Raw genomic sequence first — 19,653 nt, 5'->3', positions numbered from 1 at the left:
GTCATGAGTTAGCAACTTATCGAAGATTATTATTATAACAGATTGTACAAGTTAAGCTTAGTACATACTGTAACACCGGAGTACTTTAATTACACTCCCTTTCATGGATCCGCAGCGAGAGGAGCAATTCTATAAGGGATTTACGATGCAATATATTCGCTACATCAGTGTGAAAGTGGTAGGAGAATAACTATTATAGCAACGATTGGACCCGCGAACGCGTATAAAATGCTGAATTATAGCGAAATTAATGATCAAATAATAGATTTATAGGATAGTTTTGCTTGATATTAATTATAATTGCGCGAGGAATCAGTGCCGGTTGTAAAGTTTTACTGGTGGAAGCTTAACATTGTATTTTCTTGGCTCGTATTGTTTTATTCAGATTAGTAACTAAAGGATTTTTATTATATAATGCATAGATTTTAGTGGAAAGTTTATTTAAAAATGTGAAACGTGATAGACATATAAAAAGGAATTGTTTTGCATCTGTTAAAACGTTTTTTTAGCAAAGCTGTTTTATTGCAGGGCACAAAATTTCTATCAGATTTAAAGATATTATAGTCTGCTTAAAAGTAATTTTAGCACAATAATAGTAGAAAATTGCTTAATATTAATAAATTAAACAATAAACTCCCTATGAAACAACATGAGAATAATTATAAAGATGTTCAACCCGATATCGCTAACTTAGAGTTAAGTTCATCTCAGTTCAGGGCTTGCATGTTAATTACTATTCTCGTTCAATTAAAATAATCTTTCAGTTAAGTTATATAACTACTAGTTTTAATAATCTATAGTATGATAACTGCTATTACGCCGCTATCTGAGTTTTCAAGTTATGTGTGTATTAGAAATTAATTAATATTGCTTATGAGTTGAAGAAAACATGGGTATACAGCCTGAAATTATTTTAATTGAGAAGCAAATTACTAGTACTGTTGACTATTGACTGCCCTATATCTACTTGTAAGTAAATATAAATTTGTTTAAAAAATTGTCAGCGCCCCTAGCGTATTCCGCAAGAACCATGGTTTCGAAGAAATTTCAAATGTCAAAACCTCGCTACTTGATAACACTTTTCACTCGAGTTTTGCTTTTGTTACCCGATTTTCGACATCTTCAACTACGCTAAATTTCTTTGTTTCACATTTAAGCGGTAATGGAAAAATAGAAGCTTGGAAAAATATTATTATCTTACGACTTTAAAAAATAGTGCTTCTTGAATGGATAAAAAGTCTCCAATTTTCAATTTGCTCGTAGAATGGTGGGTTAAGAAAGTGATTCAGTAGTGGGGTAGTAAAAATAAATTTTAATATGATTACAATTCAGTTCTAGTTCAACCTTATTAAACCGTCAGAAGTACGTCTGAGATCTAATTAGATAGTGTAATTAGTTTTTTATAATTATAATTAGCTATGTTTTATATGCTGTAAGTTAATTATACATATATAATGATTGCACCACTCCGCATTCTTACAGGGTTAAGATTACGGCTACAACAGTTAGGATTCGCTATGTGTCGAACATTGTGAATAGCCGTTGGACACATCGTTGTTTTATAAGAGAATAAAGCAAGTAAGAATAGATCTATTGTTAAATTTAATATGTTTACTCTTTATTTGTTATTTATTTTATATACAAAGATGTATGCAGGCGAACTTAATACCCAATTCAATTTTAACCAATGTAAGTCGGAATGATGTATTGATTAACTGAAGAGGGTGTTTAAAAGAAAAAGTTGAGAAAGATGATCAGAATGATTGTTAATAAAGAGATATAGAAAATTGTGTACAGATGTCAGACGATATTCTATATTTATTTTCAGTTTAAATCTCTATAATTCCACAAAACGTCGGTCTCTAGACAAATCGTCTATCGACATACAATTTATCCTGACCATAAAATTGAACAAGCATTTATAAATTGCGATTCTAATACGTATCGTTGATACAGTGTCTTGTAGCGGTCTCCCAGTCAACTTTATTGGTGGTCTCGTTCCTATTAGCCCGCTCTTATCCGACATCGGACGGACACACACGGCACTCGAACATTCGCTTTTGCAACTTTTATTACCAACAAGCATTGAAGGGTTTTGTACGAAATTCTGTTGAAGATTATTTAGGACGTTAAATATTATAAATACAACCCGGAAAAGTGCTTGATTATATTTTGAATATTTGATAAAAACTTTTGTGTCCACTAGCAACATACAAAGAACGTACGTAAGACCTGGTTTTAAATCTTTTTATTAAACATATTTTGTAAACAATGAAAATTATTTGAAAAAGCAAGTTTCCGATTTACTACCACTATTGACAAACGACAAATTTTATACAAAATCCACAGCGCCCCTAGCGGATACCGTAGGAACTCATTTTCAAGAACACTTTAAATGTCAATTTCTCGATTATCGATGGTACTGAATGTAACAAAATAACGCTAGATCAGGCATTTAATTTACATAACACCGAAACTGGAAAGTGATTCACTATAAACGCTGTACCAATGTATAGAGAATTTGCTTCTTTGAACTTATGTCCAAGAAATCTAATAACAGTTGTAGTTATCATTACATTTTCCAAGTTCTATCTTGTTATCGATGTTTCCATTGCGCTACTATGTTTTTACGATAACGGGAATTAACGCGAGTAGGGTCATACTATGATTAGTGCAATTATCTACCTCTATCGGCAATAAATGTTTTATCTAACAACCGTTTACTTTACAGTGAAAATAACTTAGTGATTAGTTTACTAATATTATAAATGCTAAAGTATCTATCTGTCTGTATCTATATGATTAAACCACTGAACCAAAAAACTTAAATTTTTGTACAAAGATAGTTTGATACCCAAGAAGGATATAATATAGAATATATTTCTATCTCCGAAATCCCACGGGAACGAGAACCATACGGGTATTAAACCATATGACTATAGTCCACGCGGACAGACTCGCGGGCAAGACCTAGTCTTACTAATAAAGGCAAGGTATTATATTAAACATACATGTTTAAATAAAGCAATTACGCCGTATCACCATTTAATAAGAGATACATGTAATTGGATTCGATTTTGCAAATCACTACGTATGATAAATAAATATCGTAGTAAAATGGATTGTAAATAAAATTTAATTAATCGATTTATTTTAATTGACGATAAATATCTGTAATAGTTGAGTTACAAGTGAACATGTCAAGCAGTTAAATGGAGAAATAAATAGTTATTTTAGAGTTAGTAGTGAGTGAGGTTGTATTGGACATTTAATTGAGGTCGGAGGTCGGACGATACGCTCAACGATATAGATGTTCGGACTATCGCAGATCGACAACCGTAGGTTAGTTTTGTGCGAAAGTTTCCTACTAAAAACCTTCACTTATCCCTACTAATGATATAAATGCAGAAGTCACTGTGTCTGTCTGTTTCTTCTGTCTTCATGCCTAGACCACTGAACCGATTTGGATGAAATTTTGAACAAAGGAAGTTAGAGACCCAAGAAGAGACGGCAGGTTGGTTTTGTCCCGAAAATTTCGTAGGAACGGGAACAATACGGGTACTTAGTAAGTCATATGACTATAGTCCTCGCAAACGTCGCAGGCTAGGTATAAATCGAATTGTGATTGTAGATATAAACCTAACGTTCTGTTATGCAAATATGTTTGATTCGAGAGCAAATATTAGTTCCGTGTGGGAATTAAACCCACGCTGACCGGGTTTTATACTAGAGGCTACATTCAAAACTTAAGCCACACGCGTTGTCAAATAAATTTGAATCAGGGGAACGATTCCTTTCCAATATCGAAACATCTATGAGAAATTTTACGAGTATCAGCGCCCTTCATGTATGTCTAAAGATCTACATGATGTCAGATAATATCAAGCAACCTAACTCAACTTAAATTTTGCCAGCAATCACCCTGATTCTGGGAAGGAGAACCTTACCCAACAGTGCTACAGTAAAGAGTAAAATTAATGTCAAAATTTACACGAAAATGATAAGATTATCCGAGCAAAGCAACGGTTTCCTACTACTATCGACTATTCACAACCAGATGGCTACCAAAAAAAATGTATGAAGCTCTGATCCGCGCCTGTAGCGGGAGCAGTAGGAACTATTTTTATCTTAAATTATAAATATCAAACTCTTGATACTCGATACTACTGTCTATAGAGAAGAAAATCGGAATGTAAATTATAAACAACCAACATCGAATCCTAAACTTCTGCTCATTGCATAGTCTAATCCTCAGTAATCTTGTCGTTAGCGAAGACACTATAAGAACCAGTTAAACGTACAATAAACAGTGATTGATCCGCGATCTGTTTACGATATGCCCGAGTTTGGTCCACTGAGCTATGCGGCGGTACCCAAATGATTGGTAATTTAATTGTATTGAGAACTGTATTAACCATGTCGAGACAGAAGCTTCCAGAAACGGTAGTTGTTGGATCTCATGGCTGCTTTATTTACGTGGGTAAGGAAAACGGAATGGGTTCAATTTGATGGTATTTTAGTTTGAAAATTTATTTTGTTTTAGACTGCTTTGATAAGAATTATAAAGCTGTTACAAGTCTTTTAGCCAACATACACAAAACAGACACTAAACAGTGAGAAACTAAAGACCAACATACCAGAAGTATTTGTTTTCTGAAGACTTTAAAGATAAAAGGTTGCAGAAGCAGAGAAAAAGTCAGGTTCTTTTATAGTTGATTTTACGTGGGACGTGCCACTTGACGCTTTGAAACTGCAGATTCTTTTTACGGCCATTTTATGAGGATCTATTAGTGGCAAATATGTTCACACTTATTAGTCATGAATAATGTAATCAATTTGTCAGCAGTACGTACAATCATGTCGGCAAATACATTTACTGAATATCAATTAGAAAACAAGCACTAAATAACAATAATAAAAATGTGAACTTTATAGCAATGACACAAGGAACCAGACGCTTTAATCTACTTAAACCAAAACGCGATATGCTAATTCAAAAGCTGCAACAAAGTCGTCTAATTACGTTCCAATTACGCAATGAACAAAGACTTGTCATCTTTCCGTCTTCTTCTAACGGTATACTTTCTATCGGACCTCTCTTTCACTCTTGACAGTTGGTCGTTGTCGCGTAGTGCAGGTGCTTCAAATAATCGCGGTTCTGTCGCAAGCATGTTAATGTCATCATTACTTCAGCTGTCAGTGGAGAAAGCCGACTTGATTCAATTTTATTTAGCCTCTGAGATAACGCCTTTGACCAGTGGAACTAATGAGTTTATGAGCGGATCGTGTCCTGGGTTCTGTATTAGATTTGTGACGACTTATTGTTTTAAATTGCATACAATTAGTTATTTTACTATGGCTACTTCTTACGTTTACTTCTTATAGAGGTTACGCCCCAGAAATAAAAAATGATTTGAAACATTTATCTTGTATGAAGGAATAACTTGAAATCAGAGCTATTCCTTCATACAGGATAAATATTTCAAAGGAGAATTCTATTACCTAACCCTCTGCCATTGTAATAGGCCAGCTGGTTAGTGTGAACAAATTTGTATCTGAACCAAGATTATCAAATAAATTATTACACAGCTTTACATTAAAAAAAACTATTTTATCTGAACCTGCAAAAAAGCAAACTGTAAGCTTCATATTAAGTAAAAAAGGTTTCCATCTAAACTACTAAAGCGGAACTCCAAGCGAAGAGAGACGGCCTTGCTCCGCACCTAATTTACTAGATCGCAATAAATCTAAAACATCATTAGAGAAAAAACAAGATGATACACAAGCAAGAATAGTTGATTGGTGTCACGGAGAAACTAACGCGATGGTATTTTATTAAACGTCTTGCGTTACTGCTTCCAGATGTATTCGTACTTTGAAAAGATTTAGAGAGAAATCTATATGTTGCTCAAGATACAATAGGCAAATTTTTGTATTATGAAGTCAATAAGGTTTGGAAGAAAGTATGAAAAGTCTACATGACCTAATTTTTTTTGCTATTTTTTTTTAATATTAACGCTGTTTACGCTCAGTTTTTCATTGTGTATTTAAGAATTTAAAGTTGTCTGATAAAAATCTTATCATGCGACACTTATTGTCAAATAACTGTGTACAAAAGAAAGTACCAAACGAGAATAACACTTTTACTCTAATAATAAAATAACTTACAAACCAACACATTACAACAAATTAAGTACATTAAAGCAATTTTTTCCATACTTTCCACAACTGAGGAATCCACTTATAAACTTAACAACTTTAGTTACATCGTGCGCAAGCGCCGAATTATCGTCGCTTCGTTTGACACGACGTTTTATAAATTACGTTCATTTACACCTCACGACTTTTAGTCGCAAGTCGGATGCGTTAAGTAGCCGGTTGTGTAACCGCCTTATGAAGTGTTCATTGTGAGGTAATTAATATTTACTTTGGCCTGTAGGTGTAGAAAGTTTGGCTTAAGATCGCTACTTAGAAGGCTTGATAGATTAAGGAAGGACCACCGGTGTTTCGATTAAAAGGTAAGATAATAACTTCTACGTCGATAGTTCGCTCGTTCATTCTGCTATGGTGGTAAACGTTTTAGTAATTAGTAGTGAATTGAAATGATAATTTACTTTTGTAATAGAAATTGTACCTTCGACGGTAATCAGCGTCTGGTTGTATGATAATAAACTCGTTTCGCGAGAAAAGCGATTGTAATTTTATTATGATTAGACAGTGTAAGTTGTTATATTATTTTTTAGTGATTACATTCTAATGTCTTTTGCACCTACAAATAGTAATTCGCAATTACAGAAACAAAGAGCACCGATATTAATTAAGATACATTTCCTCATTGAAGTTTTAATCAAAGTTGACAATAAATATAATTTCAAAAAGTCATAAAATCTTAAAATACTTAAAACATTTGACATTGCTAATAAGGAACTTCTGTCTTAATATAAAAATAAGTGGTCATAAAATGTGCTGTCATTTTTCAAGCTGTAATTGGTTGAGGCCATTGAAGTTATTTTCGTTGTGTCTTAACTTATGGCCATTTCACTATATCGTGACGTGACAAATGTCGTTAAACGAGTAATAAAATCGCTGGATGGAATAGTGAGGAAGAGTTGACAAGTAGAATAAAGAAGAAGGTTTTATTCGATTTTGAATAAAAAAAGATTTATTCGATGTTGAATCAGGCTGCTGTAATTGGTAGCCTAATACGAAGGACTTGTCAAAACAACGTTATTTTTTTAATGCCAAACACTCGATACGAAGACTCGATCAAAGAATTCATAACCGCTCTAGATAAAAATTACGGTGTCATGTAATCACTCTACATCGCATAGTAAGAATTAAGTGGCAAAATGAATATGATAAATGACGACACTATAATAGTGCACACCATACAATTTATTTTACTACTCCATTAATAAAAAATCATTCACAAAAACGATCAAGCACCATTCAATCGAGCAGCCTAATTTCGACAATCGATTAATCCGCTATAATCGAATGAATCATTCGATCGCCCACCTTTAAGTGAAATCGTGTTGGCCACAATCATTTTGCGCAACGAATGCTCACATGGAGATGACCCGTGACCATTTTCGATTTCATGTCTAAAATCATAACAATATACGTCGGGTGATCACGATACAACGCCCATTATAGTAATTACATTTCACAGAAAACAAACTTAGGTTTGCCGTTGTTAGGATTCTGTTGCTATGAAAATAGTTAGGTTGTTGAATTTTCGTGAGTGTAATTGTAAGTTTGTAATACGTTTAACAATAGTTGATGCTTTTGCCGTATGAGTCGTGTATGGCTTGGGGTGATGAACATTGTTTGTTTTGGGTGATATTTATGTTGGTATCGGGTATAATAACGTGATTATGAATTGCACTGACGGACTGTGTGTGTGGCATCTCCACGGAGTGCTTCATGACCAGAGGGATTGCAATGAAATGTATTGTGGGTCCTTTCTCTTCGTCTTGTCATTGTGTTTTGTAAACTGAAGTATAAGGTTTGATGCGCTATCCTGGTTATTGTTAAATTCAATGTTAACATACTCAATCTTTAGTAATTTTGTTTTTTCTAGTTTGTAGATATATTTAGACGTTACAATGTTTTTCATTTGTGAATGAAACGACGAAGTTTTTGTCAACAGTAGCTTGTGTTTTCATTTGTGTAATTTTAAAGTTAATGCCTTTAATGTTTTGCATTTGCAATGAAGGACGTTTTTATATTTTCATTTAATCAAAAGACATACTATCATATATGTTGAGAAGCTTCCAATAAGTTTAGGTTTCAATTGTTTCGTAATTTCCAAACATAGCCTTCAAAATGCCATCAGAACTAATGTATTCCCTTCATCCCAATCTCTTCACAAGCATTTATCTTCTGCGTACAAAATGTGCTATTAATCAGCGCTAGCGATCGTTCGTCGTGCACAAATACTTAGCGATTGAGCTAATTGCCCACGCGCATGCGTAGGACCTCATTTATTTTCCATACGGGATTCCATGTCAACGATTAATGCTGAGTGCGGGTTTAATACCAGTGGTACTAAGGGGTAACACACACGAAAAGTGGGAGCGTATCGGGACGTTTATGATGCGTGAGCCGTGCGGTTTTTTGTATCTATACACGAAGCTAATGTATCTGCAGGTACGTTCTATACTGCAATAGCTTTCTGGCGTTTTCAGAACAAAGACCCGCTAGATATATCGTAGTCGTCGCTGTACTCCCGTAGTGTGAACCAGTAGCTCGATTTTCCACATGCTTTCGGTACTAACAAGAAACGAGCGTTTGATGGTACCGAATGCGCTAAGGGCGTTAATTATTCTTAAAATATTTCTTGGCAGCTACTGGTTCGATAGTCGTTATGCTAGAGATGATCAATCTTTTAATATTTCTTGACAGTTATTGGGGTTTTAGTCGCTAGTAGAGTCAGCCCTCTGCGTTCAATTCGCAGCCACAGGTCGTGTGTGTTCAACTTAAGGAACGTAAGCTTCGGCCAGCGAGTAGCGGCTTCTTTGCTAGGTATTTGTATTCCCTTCGTGAGTTAGGTGTTTTATCTCATGTGTTCTAGACACAAAATTCAAATGCCGTGAGAATTGTTGCAATGATTTGCTAGCGACAGTTGCGCTTTTGTATTTATTTTTCCTTATTGTGACATTTCGTCATTTTGTGGAAAAATCTTAAGGATAAGATCTCGAAATCCCTTATTCTCTTGAATTTCCCTGAACATTTTTTTTAATTAAAAATGTAGAATAGGCACATAATATTGTATATTAAGAGTCCTAACTACGATTTGATGTGACTAAAATGTACTTGTATTAATATAATATTTAGTAGGTAAATAATTACCAAAAATGTTGTATATATTGAGTCGTCTGAAAGGAGCACGAGTCTATAGGCAGTTCGTGTTACTAATATTAAAACTAAAGCATCATGAAGCCACTAATACCCCTAGATTACAAATCACAATTTGTCGCACGAACCACGATGATGCCGATCGAATATCGCTATAATTTTACTGTTATATATCATATATAATATATATACAGTGGTAATTTGTATAAATCACGGATAGTTGCGACACCGCGTCACGATCGCACGAGCATCCACGCCGGTTGCGCCTGCGCAGGTGACAATGCGCAATTAGGATTATGCACATCTAGATCGAGGTGTGTATTTCAAGTCGTATTAGGCGAATGGCGTGATTTATTTTTGTTTTGGAATAAGGATGCTGTAGACTGTAGTAGTTTGAACTCTTTATAAGTGTGTTAATTTGTGTATGGTGAAAAAATAAGGTTTTATGTACATGTTATTACGTTTGAAATTAATTTGGCATGACATTCAGTTTGCGTTTTATACTTATCTATGATTCTAATATTGATAAAAATGTACAAATTTTACTCTTCACTCCCCCACTGCTGGGCAAGGGTTTCCTCTTGAAATGAGGGAAGATAACAAAAAAATATTTTTGTTTTTAATATTAACTACAATATTGTTTAAACTGCGATAACTTTCAGAACAGGTAAAGTAAAATTCACAAACTACAAACAGTTCATTCTAGAACTGTATCGACTCAGCCTAAATTTTATTTGCCTTCAAATTCAATCGCAACAATTACTTAACTCATTAAGATTTATGTGAAATCCATAGTGTCAAATGTATTAGAAGTTAGTGACGGTGTGAGTGCGACGCTCCGCACGAATAGTTGTGCAAGCGCACTGATTTGACATACGGTGCCATAGATCCCATCTACAAATTCGTGGCGCAGCTTGTTTGCGTGTCTGTTTGTTTATTACTCACGTTCCCAAGTCCTTTGGCTTTTGTACTAGAAAACTGTATTATAAATTAGTTCCGTTTTGGAATGGAATCCTTTTATATATTCATTTTATTGTTTTATGGAAGCTTATAGCCGAAGATGATTTTGCAGTAAAACTATTATTTATTTAACATAATTAGATAGATTTTGATTTTTAGATATGATTATTGTATTTCATAAAACTTTTTAAATATTGTTTTCTTGCAAAATTGCCGAGACGCAAAAATAATTATAATTATGTCATTTACGCAAGAGATGTCATTAAAAGTACATAATTACTTGTTTGTGAAAGCTCCACAAGCAACGTTTGAGATTCCTGAGATTATAACTTTAATGAGATGAATTTAAAAATATTTACGATCGTATGAGTGATTTAAAACGTACTTTTAAAATAATTAACAGAAATAAAATTTATAATACGGCATTAGATTGAATTATATGGCTTATTAATAACAGTTACTTAAGACCTTTGGTATTACAAATTTAAAGTATGTTCAATTAAATAATTTAAAATGTTCACCCTGGGAGACAGAAGGTCGTAAGCGGCAACCGCGGGAGATTCTCAATCAATATACTATCCGTAATAAAAACGTGTATCTACATAAATTTACGACCAATTAATATTATTCAAATTGCTTACATGGAGTGGATTTTAACACATTTTCGTGTATTTGAGGCAAACATTGCATAATTAATATATAATGTATTTAAGCGACTTTCGAGAGCGGTATCAGCTTCAAAACGGTATATTTTAATTTCATATGCATGTATGATACATATTCATAGGAATAAGTACTTTTATTACGGTCATAAGCTTGTTAACATGGATTGGTGATTATTGGAATGTAAATAATGCATAAAATCACACCTTTCCCATGGTCTCAAGCGGTTAGATGAAACTTAATAGAATGGAAACATAAACGAAATCCAAATTTAGTTATTCAGCAGTTTCATAGCAAAACTGAAGTTTGCGATACTAGTAAGCACTTTTTACGCCAAAAATGATCGTCGAGAATATTATTATATTTCGTAAAATATACAGTACTACAGGTTCTGAACGTAAGCGGCCTATTTTTTTCATTAGGCTATAATTCACTGGCATGGTAGTCTATCTAGAATCGGCTACCAAAACTAGGCTAACAGCCCAGTAATTATAACAAACGTTAATTATCACCAATAAATTAATCACTAACAAGGATATAAAACGTTCAGCAAAAGTGCAAAGAACATTAATCACTGAACAGTATTATTATATCAAGAACAATTAATTGTTAGCGCGGCGTAAGCGACACTTCTGCTTATAAATCATTCGGTAATCCGATATTGCTACCACACTTTGTGATATATCGTTTTAACTTGTGAAATAGTTTTATGGAGGATTGTTTCGTCATTTCGGTATTGTTCTATGGCGCTTACGTCTTTTTGAAATAAGGGATTATTGACATCCAATATATATTGAGCGTAGTGTGAATTGGTATTGGAAATTTTAAAGGTGTTAAAGTTCTATGCACAGATTCAGGCATTAAGCTTTTGACGAGATGTGTTCATATATTATGTTAAAGTTTAAACGGTATATAAGTAAAATAAATAGTAATATTTGTTTCGTGTATTAAGTCGTCACAAGCTGAAAGATTAGGAAAGTTGCATGAAAGATTGAGAATGTAGGTACAAAAATGTGACTATGATAAAGAAGAGTTTGCCCTAAAAACAATTTGAGTTAATAAGTTGTTAACGTATAAGTATAGGAGTAAGACAAAGAATAGTCATTTTTAAAAGGTTAAACAGTCCGATGCAACCAGGAAAATTTGTCAGCATTAACCATTACAAGACCATCTAACTAAAACTAAACTATTCCTTAAGCAAACATCAAACTAAATCAGTAATATGAACAAGGATAATTAGAGTTCAATTACACATGTAATAAGGTTCGTAATAAAAGGCAGTAAAGCATGGGAATGTTATGAAGTGTCACCTACATCGTTGTGCGTCACGAGCGTGCACCGCGAGGCTTACAATTACTATTATTGCTTGTGCTTTTAGTCTATGGTGTCGTTAGCGGAATTTATTTGATCGTTTCAATGAATAGTTTTTTGCGTAATGAAATGAAAATGAAAATACGTTTAATTTGTGTTCTGTACAATGTGTAAATAACGAAATATGAATGCAGATTCAGATAGTTGTTTTTTTATTATAAGTTTTGTTTCGAATTTAACACAACTTATAACAGCCCAAATGTCAAGCATTTCCGGCTGCGCCTTCTCTCGAAATAAGGGAGGGATGATTAACTAATATTATTTTTATTTGACAAAATGTAAGAACTTTCGTCCGCAGGTCTACACATAGACATTTTAAACAGTAAACTTATTTCGTTGATCTTAATCTATTAAACAATTTGTAAATGAGTTATTAACAGATGCTCAAAGAGTTATCGTCAAATTTATCTCAATAATATAAGTAAATATACATCGAATTCAAATTAGTATTCTAGATAACTCACAGTAAATAAAACACATCTTACTCTATGTCAGCTCCGTATCAAGTTCAAGTGTCCTTCTTGTGCAATTTCTTGATACAAATATCATGTAAATTTGAAATGTTCAGTCGTTTCCCACGTCTTTGTTAGCTCACATCGACATAATGTATGCGACGCCACGCTTGTGCATTATAAACGTTGTGTAATGCGATGTGTAGGGCTGTGTTTAGCAAATTGTGGAAGAGTTTATGAAGGTAGTTGTGGCTGTAGTCATCTGTCTACAGATTGTAGAGGTGTATCATAGATGACCATTTAGGGTCTTGGCAAAGAATTTTGGTGGGTATTACGTGCAAACTCTTGTAAGGCTATTATAATTGTAATTAATTATGATAATTGTAATTTACTGTTAGTTTTACCAAGATGTTTTACTATATACTTACTATAATGTTTGTTTATCAGACAACTATCCCAAAAATTATTGACATGTAAGACTTGCCAAACGTATTTATTCATAGTTTTTAATTTGTACTCACAAGAACGAGCTAAGTTTTTCCATATTTTTAAAGACGTGGAATGCTTATAAGGCATAGTTAAATGAAGCTTAAAAGTAATGTGTCTCCGTGTTTTAAAAACATGGAAGGAGTGTAAAGTGTGGTTGAAATGGGGTTACTGCAAAATAAAAAATACATTCCTACGTATTGTAGTGCAGCTTGAACATTTACGCTAGTCAACCTCTAACCATACAAAAGAACGTGTCTTAATCTAAACAATTAGCCTAAGTTTTCTTTACTTTATTAACTCAACTTATTTGCAGTCAAGTACCATGAAAATGAGTCAATCAGTCAGCCCTACAGCCCGCTATGATTCGCATCACGGCGTTCATTGTACGTCATGAGCCTGCACCCAATGCGTCTGTTTTATTACTCAATCGCTAATAGAAATGTTTATAACAATATGCTTGTTACGATTGATTTAATGCCTCCACACTTGTTTTATTGTTATTTTTGTTACTCGTTTATGCAAGTTACTTATGTTATTGTCGAACTACTGTAAATGGATGTAAGTTCGAGTAATTAGATTGATTTATTTCATACTAAATTACTCGCGTAGCTTTGCGCAGAAATTTGTATATTCTTCAAAGGAATCGATTTTGGAAAAATAAGTAGCTTTTGTTTGTCCTTTGGTTTTGTATATAAAATGTCATGAAGATAAACGAACAGACAGACATCCTTTCGCAATTATAATACCTTAATCGTAAAAAAGTTTAGGTATGATTTATAAATAAGTAGAAGTTATGATCGATTTGACCCCATTTGGATAAATATTTCCCGATATTACATTTCAGCAAATTATTTTACCTTAATTAACTTACTGATGGAAACCCTTTCAAAAATAAAATCATAATTACTACTACTCGACTATAATAATACGTCTAAGTTTACAATCAAGCTCCCTAATACTCAATTTCATAGCTTCTAGAATTTAATTCACTTCTTTTATTTCTACAAAGTAATATAAAAACAATGGAGAATAGAAATCTCGTAACGGTAGCTAGAAAGGCTTGAACAAAGATGGACTTATGTAAGTCAATAATTAAGTTCAGGTTATGATTCTTTTCCAATCGTGGTTTATTTGTTCCCTTTCACTACGCAATTAAAATTAACAGAAAATAAACAAAATGTTGCAGAATTAACTCCAGTATAAGATGACACTTGATCTTCCTTAACTTTGGAGTAGAGTAAAGGTCTACTTAAAATGGATGTTGGGTCCGGAACAATGACTTAATAAATATAATGATGATTAAAACTTCATGTGATAGAGGTGACGGTGATTGTCTATTTTGTATTAAAGAATATACCCACTACATACATAACATCAAGCCTGTTATACCCTAATGTGTAGGCAGAGGCGTACGAAAATACCCCGTGTTTTGTCGCTTTCATAATTAGTCCCATTTAATTTTGAGCCTATTAGCATACACCGGGCTCGTTACGACATCCCTTGTTACTTTTGCTAATCACCAGAAAAAATTAGAAAAGACCGATTTTTACCGATTTTAATAGTAACTGTCGACTCGAGAACCGATCCTGAGGCCTCGTGATCAGTAGTCGTTTGTCCTACTGCCCATACCACAGAGGCAATTCATTTTGCTCTCCTCGTAAATATTTTAATGTAATGTAGGTGTTAATTGAAGCTCATAAATACAGATTGGTGTGAAAAGTCTTGCAGGTAAGTTTCTATTTTTATATAACTACTACATTTACTTGTATTGTTTTTGTAGTTATATTCCGTTAGGTCATCGTAATTTTGACGTAAATGTGATTACTTCACAAGTTGGCTATATTTAGTACTTTGTACGTAATAGTTAGATGTTGTTTTAAATTACAATCGGTGCCACTTGCCACTGTCTTTCTTTAATTTGGTGCGTTTTTCTCGATCGTGAATCACTTGTCATTTTATCGTCGAGTTGCCATTCGAGATTACTTCAGTTTCTTATAGTCCCAGAAGAACTATAAAATGATTATGTCAACTATGTCAAGCTCTACCAAAATCTCGATTGTACCTACAGTAATTTCGTGACAATTTAAATGTGTACATTAGTTGGCAGTTACTAAGGAACATGTCATTTAAAATATGGATAATTCGATTGCCCATAAAATTAATGTTCTTTAACTAATATCTTCACATCCGAGCACTTAACTATGATTGCCTAATTCCGCTTTTATGTCTCAGTAAACGAACTTATTACGACTTTTCAATCTTTATAACCACGATTAAGATGAACACTACCTTATTTGTAATGTTACATTATTTCGGTAGCAATTAATTTATGCAACGTTTGACGCCCAAAGAGAATTCACCTCTGCAAAATTTACGACTTATTTAACCTGTTATAGATCATCGTGTTGTAAAATTTATAGACGCAATTTCCTGCCGATAAAATGATCTACCTACAAGATTGTATCAATCGTATTTTTTTATTTATTAATAATAAATAAACGTATCCCTTCACTACGAATTTGGTCAGCCAATAAAAAATGACAGAAGACAAAAATAACTATTCTTAATTTGAATTTAGATGGGTAACATAGTGATAGGACTTACCGTTGCGTATTCGGCGCAAATGTCGATAGAGTTGACGAAGTCGCAAACTTCATCGACTGACCACGCCGATAGGCGCGCTCGAGCTTCGGCGCAGAGGCACTCGCCGCGCGCTTCACTACGATCTAGGAGAGAAATGATAGTCGAATAAATTAAATTTATTACTATTATCATATTTGAAATCGATTTAAACATAAATGAAAAATGTCGAGTTAAGTAATCGAACATTAAAATGTTGTTTAGCGTCAGATCGTAAAACTAATTCATTCATATAGGCTGTCGAATTCAATAATGTGATAATATGACAATACGACATTATAATTTGATGATGTTTAGCACTTGGCGGCCAATAGCCTCAAGATATATTACGATCATTAAGACGTTGTTATACGTATTGTGTGAATTAATAATGTCTTTCGTCTCAAGTTATTAATTTATAATGAGTCATGAATTATAATATATTCGTAGTGACATATCAATAATGGATTTGACACTTTTGTTTCTGTTGTTGATGATTTAGTTAACTGATTCTTTTCGTTAGATAAAATTAAGTATGATTGGATGAACGTTACTGTGGTTATAAAATTAGTATGATAGTAATTAATGGCTGCAATTTGAACTAAACATTAACATAAACTAATGATGTTATCTAAATTACTTAAATCTGTGGAGTAGGAAGGAGATCTATACCAGTTTTTAATTACTTGACTATGTAATTGCTTAAGGTCAGAATTAACATAGGTTATTTTTGAAGCTCCCGCGCTTACTCAACCAAAATATACCAAATTTATTTATTATTTTGATAAGGAGACTTCCGTAAATAAGACGGCATATTTCTGTTCGGTACGAGCCGATGTAGATGTTAACGACGATGATAAAGACAGGATGTTTGAGGTAACTCATTAACATATCATAACCATATTCACATACTTATTTAAGCAGTACTGACCATCATTAGATACTCTATCTCTCTCGTCGCTGTCACTCCTCGTGCTCGGACTCGCAGATAGTCTGGCACGCTTGGCAGCACTCTCTCCGGCAGCTGACAGGTCCAGTGGTGAATGTTCAGGAGCTACTCCTGCGCCGGTGCGCTTCCGACGAGATCTCCCACCTCTACCCACTCGGGATATCGCCAGCAGTGTCTGTGAATAATATTCAAACGTTAATACAAAATAAACCAGGAGAAACTCAGGACGTGACTACAAGTAATCATGCCCGAGGAGATGACATCATTTGTACATAGGAACTGGTCCGCAATATATCAATACAATGGAATGTGGAGCACAAAAAACAACGCAAAGCAGGTTGATGCCAGACGCAAAGTTATTAAGATACCTTTTGAACTTCACGTGTAAAAAGACAATCAGTTCGACGCTCTAGTAATCAATAGCGGAATGAATTTGAACCATGACCATTCAGCTAGGCGATATTAGAAAAAACTCAATTACTCAGAAGTCCATCAAGCGGCGCATACAGTACAATGTTAAGCAAACATGAAAGGCGAGCCAGTAGGCTATTATCTGATCGAGAGCACTCTCGTATCGTAAGTGGCAAGCATTCATCATAATAACGTTCTGAACCGTCACGCTCGCCGCCCGCGGGTCAAATTGCAATCTATCTTTTTTAATTGCCACGCGCACTAAAAAAGGCGAATGCAGGGTAATTCCGAATAAAATTCAGACGGAGGCGCGCGCGCGTGAAATGAACACGGTGCTGTAGTGCGCGGGCACGCGCGTGTGCGCCGACACCGGCCCGCGCCACCGCCGCGCCTACCAGTTACGTGCTGAAGCAGAGCCACCGCCATAAATCTTACGATTTATTTCCGCGTCGCCCCTGTTTCTCTTTATAGGTGAAAATACATTTAAACTACTATTTATAGATCGCTTAAGCCGTTAAGAGAAATGTAACAAATCATGCTCCGCGCGTGGACGGCAATTTGATCTCGATTGCGTATCATATGAAATTACGAAAAAACACGTGATGCTCTCTGTGTCGCTGCAATTTTCCTAGAAAGTCGAAATCGAATAACTGTTACGATTCCACGCTGCAATTTTATCGTGTCTCTTATTGCACTCGTGTGCAAAAAGTCAACTAATTTTAAAGTCGAGTTGTGTTTCGATTTCACATCCCATCACTAGCGTGTCGCGGGGCGAGCTCGGCGGCGCGCATGCGCGGCGCGTGCCGCGGCCAATTAGTGCAGCTCCAGTTCCTTTTACAGTGGAGAGTCGAGTCGAGACGGTTCGCTGGCGAGCAGGGGGCGGGGCACCACTATTACCCTGCCGATTGTGCGCGCACCGCGATCGCACCGCGCTCGCACCACACGGACGCCAATTAACACTCTCTCTACTGTGTCTATGCAGCGGCGGAGGAAGTGTAAAGGTCGTGAGCCTTATCAGATTTAATTGCGTCCATTATTACTGGAAAGGAAGCGGGGTGCTCACCGCGCATTATGATTTTAAAGAGGTTCAAATTAACATAAACCGGCCACGCTCCGTGGAGATGGCTCGTGCGATAACGCCTTATGAATTTTACGAGACATTTTAATCACAGCCGTGAACTATGAAACGGTGTATGATGTGTAATTAAAACAGGAAGGTCAGTGAGCACTTGTGTATGTAATTAATATGAATTACAAATGTGCTCTTTTGAAATGAAAACTCATCTGACCGTAAATTATTTCATAGGGGCAGTGGCCTTGCCGTAAGTAACGTGCGTTATGAAGTAATACGTACGAAACTGTGTTTTTTCTTAAAATTATAATTACCGAAAGAAATAGCTTGGAAATAATTATAGGGATTATAACAGAAGACGTATATTTTACAATTGTTTGTGATTACATACTTCCTGTTTGTGCGGTGGGCAGGATTTGAACAAACAATGAAATGTCGTTTAAATTTATCTTATTATTTTAAAAGAAGAAAGTCCGTTTTTTTATGATACGTTATAAAACCACAAGTGAATTAAGTTTAATCGTTTTCAGAAAGCATCACGAAATTACCTTCATGTGAAACTATCATAAAAAATGTTTTGGTCCCCAACTTCCTCTAGCCGCTATTAACCGTATTTATACAGAATTTCTACGAGTTAAAACCAAAATATGAATGACCGTCATGCTTGGGAACGCGTTAACGGAAATTTAAAAAGGAACTGGAAAACACCTTTAATAAAACTATCGTTACTGCTTTGGCTTAAGAAAAGAGACTTACAGACATAGCAGGAATTCATTTTATAAAAAAAAGTAGAGAAAGTCTTTAAACCGCTTCCGAGGATACTTTTGGTGAGTCATTGTTTTTGGGAGAATTGGCCAGCATAAAACCTGCGTTACCGATCTATCTGTTTCCAAGGCTGCATTACCACAATCAAGGACTAAATAGATATGCCTAACTCTTTGCAGTTATAACTCTCGCTTACCTTAGTAGAGCTCATGTCAAGCATGACGGGGAAGGCGGGTAGTCTCGGCGGGCCGCCCTGCTTGCTGGCCAGCTTCGTGAACAAGCCGCCGAGAGGCGCGTCTGTAGCATCCTGAGCCGGCGACGCCGCAGGTCGGACCTCGCCGAAACCATTCATGCGATGGAAATAACTGTTTTGAGGAAAAAAATATGTTTTTATTTTTGATTATGATGATTTTTTATACTCCTTTGATATATTATTTATTGGTTTTATAATTAACCTTCGACTTAGGAGTTCTAATTTTGTTGAGTTGACATTATAAAAAATAAATTAAGATATCACTTGACTATGGCTGGAACTACAAGCG

General features: G+C 34.8%; 1 protein-coding gene across 3 annotated transcripts in view; it reads right to left on the bottom strand.

The window, feature by feature from the left end:
- LOC142978059 (uncharacterized) overlaps window positions 1-19,653 on the bottom strand; it is a 262,165-nt gene that overhangs the window by 33,493 nt on the left and 209,019 nt on the right. For all 3 annotated transcript variants that reach the window (XM_076122334.1, XM_076122336.1, XM_076122335.1), the window contains 3 exons: window positions 19,308-19,476; window positions 16,846-17,038; window positions 15,900-16,021 (listed from right to left, as the gene is read on the bottom strand). In XM_076122334.1, coding sequence (XP_075978449.1) covers window positions 15,900-16,021; window positions 16,846-17,038; window positions 19,308-19,476 — 484 coding nt within the window. The remainder of the gene's footprint in view (window positions 1-15,899; window positions 16,022-16,845; window positions 17,039-19,307; window positions 19,477-19,653) is intronic.

Source organism: Anticarsia gemmatalis, chromosome 13 (assembly GCF_050436995.1).
Source record: "Anticarsia gemmatalis isolate Benzon Research Colony breed Stoneville strain chromosome 13, ilAntGemm2 primary, whole genome shotgun sequence".
Classification (NCBI taxonomy): Eukaryota; Metazoa; Arthropoda; class Insecta; order Lepidoptera; family Erebidae; genus Anticarsia; species Anticarsia gemmatalis.
Note: the sequence above shows the minus strand (reverse complement) of the source record. Positions and strands in the feature narration are given on the sequence as shown.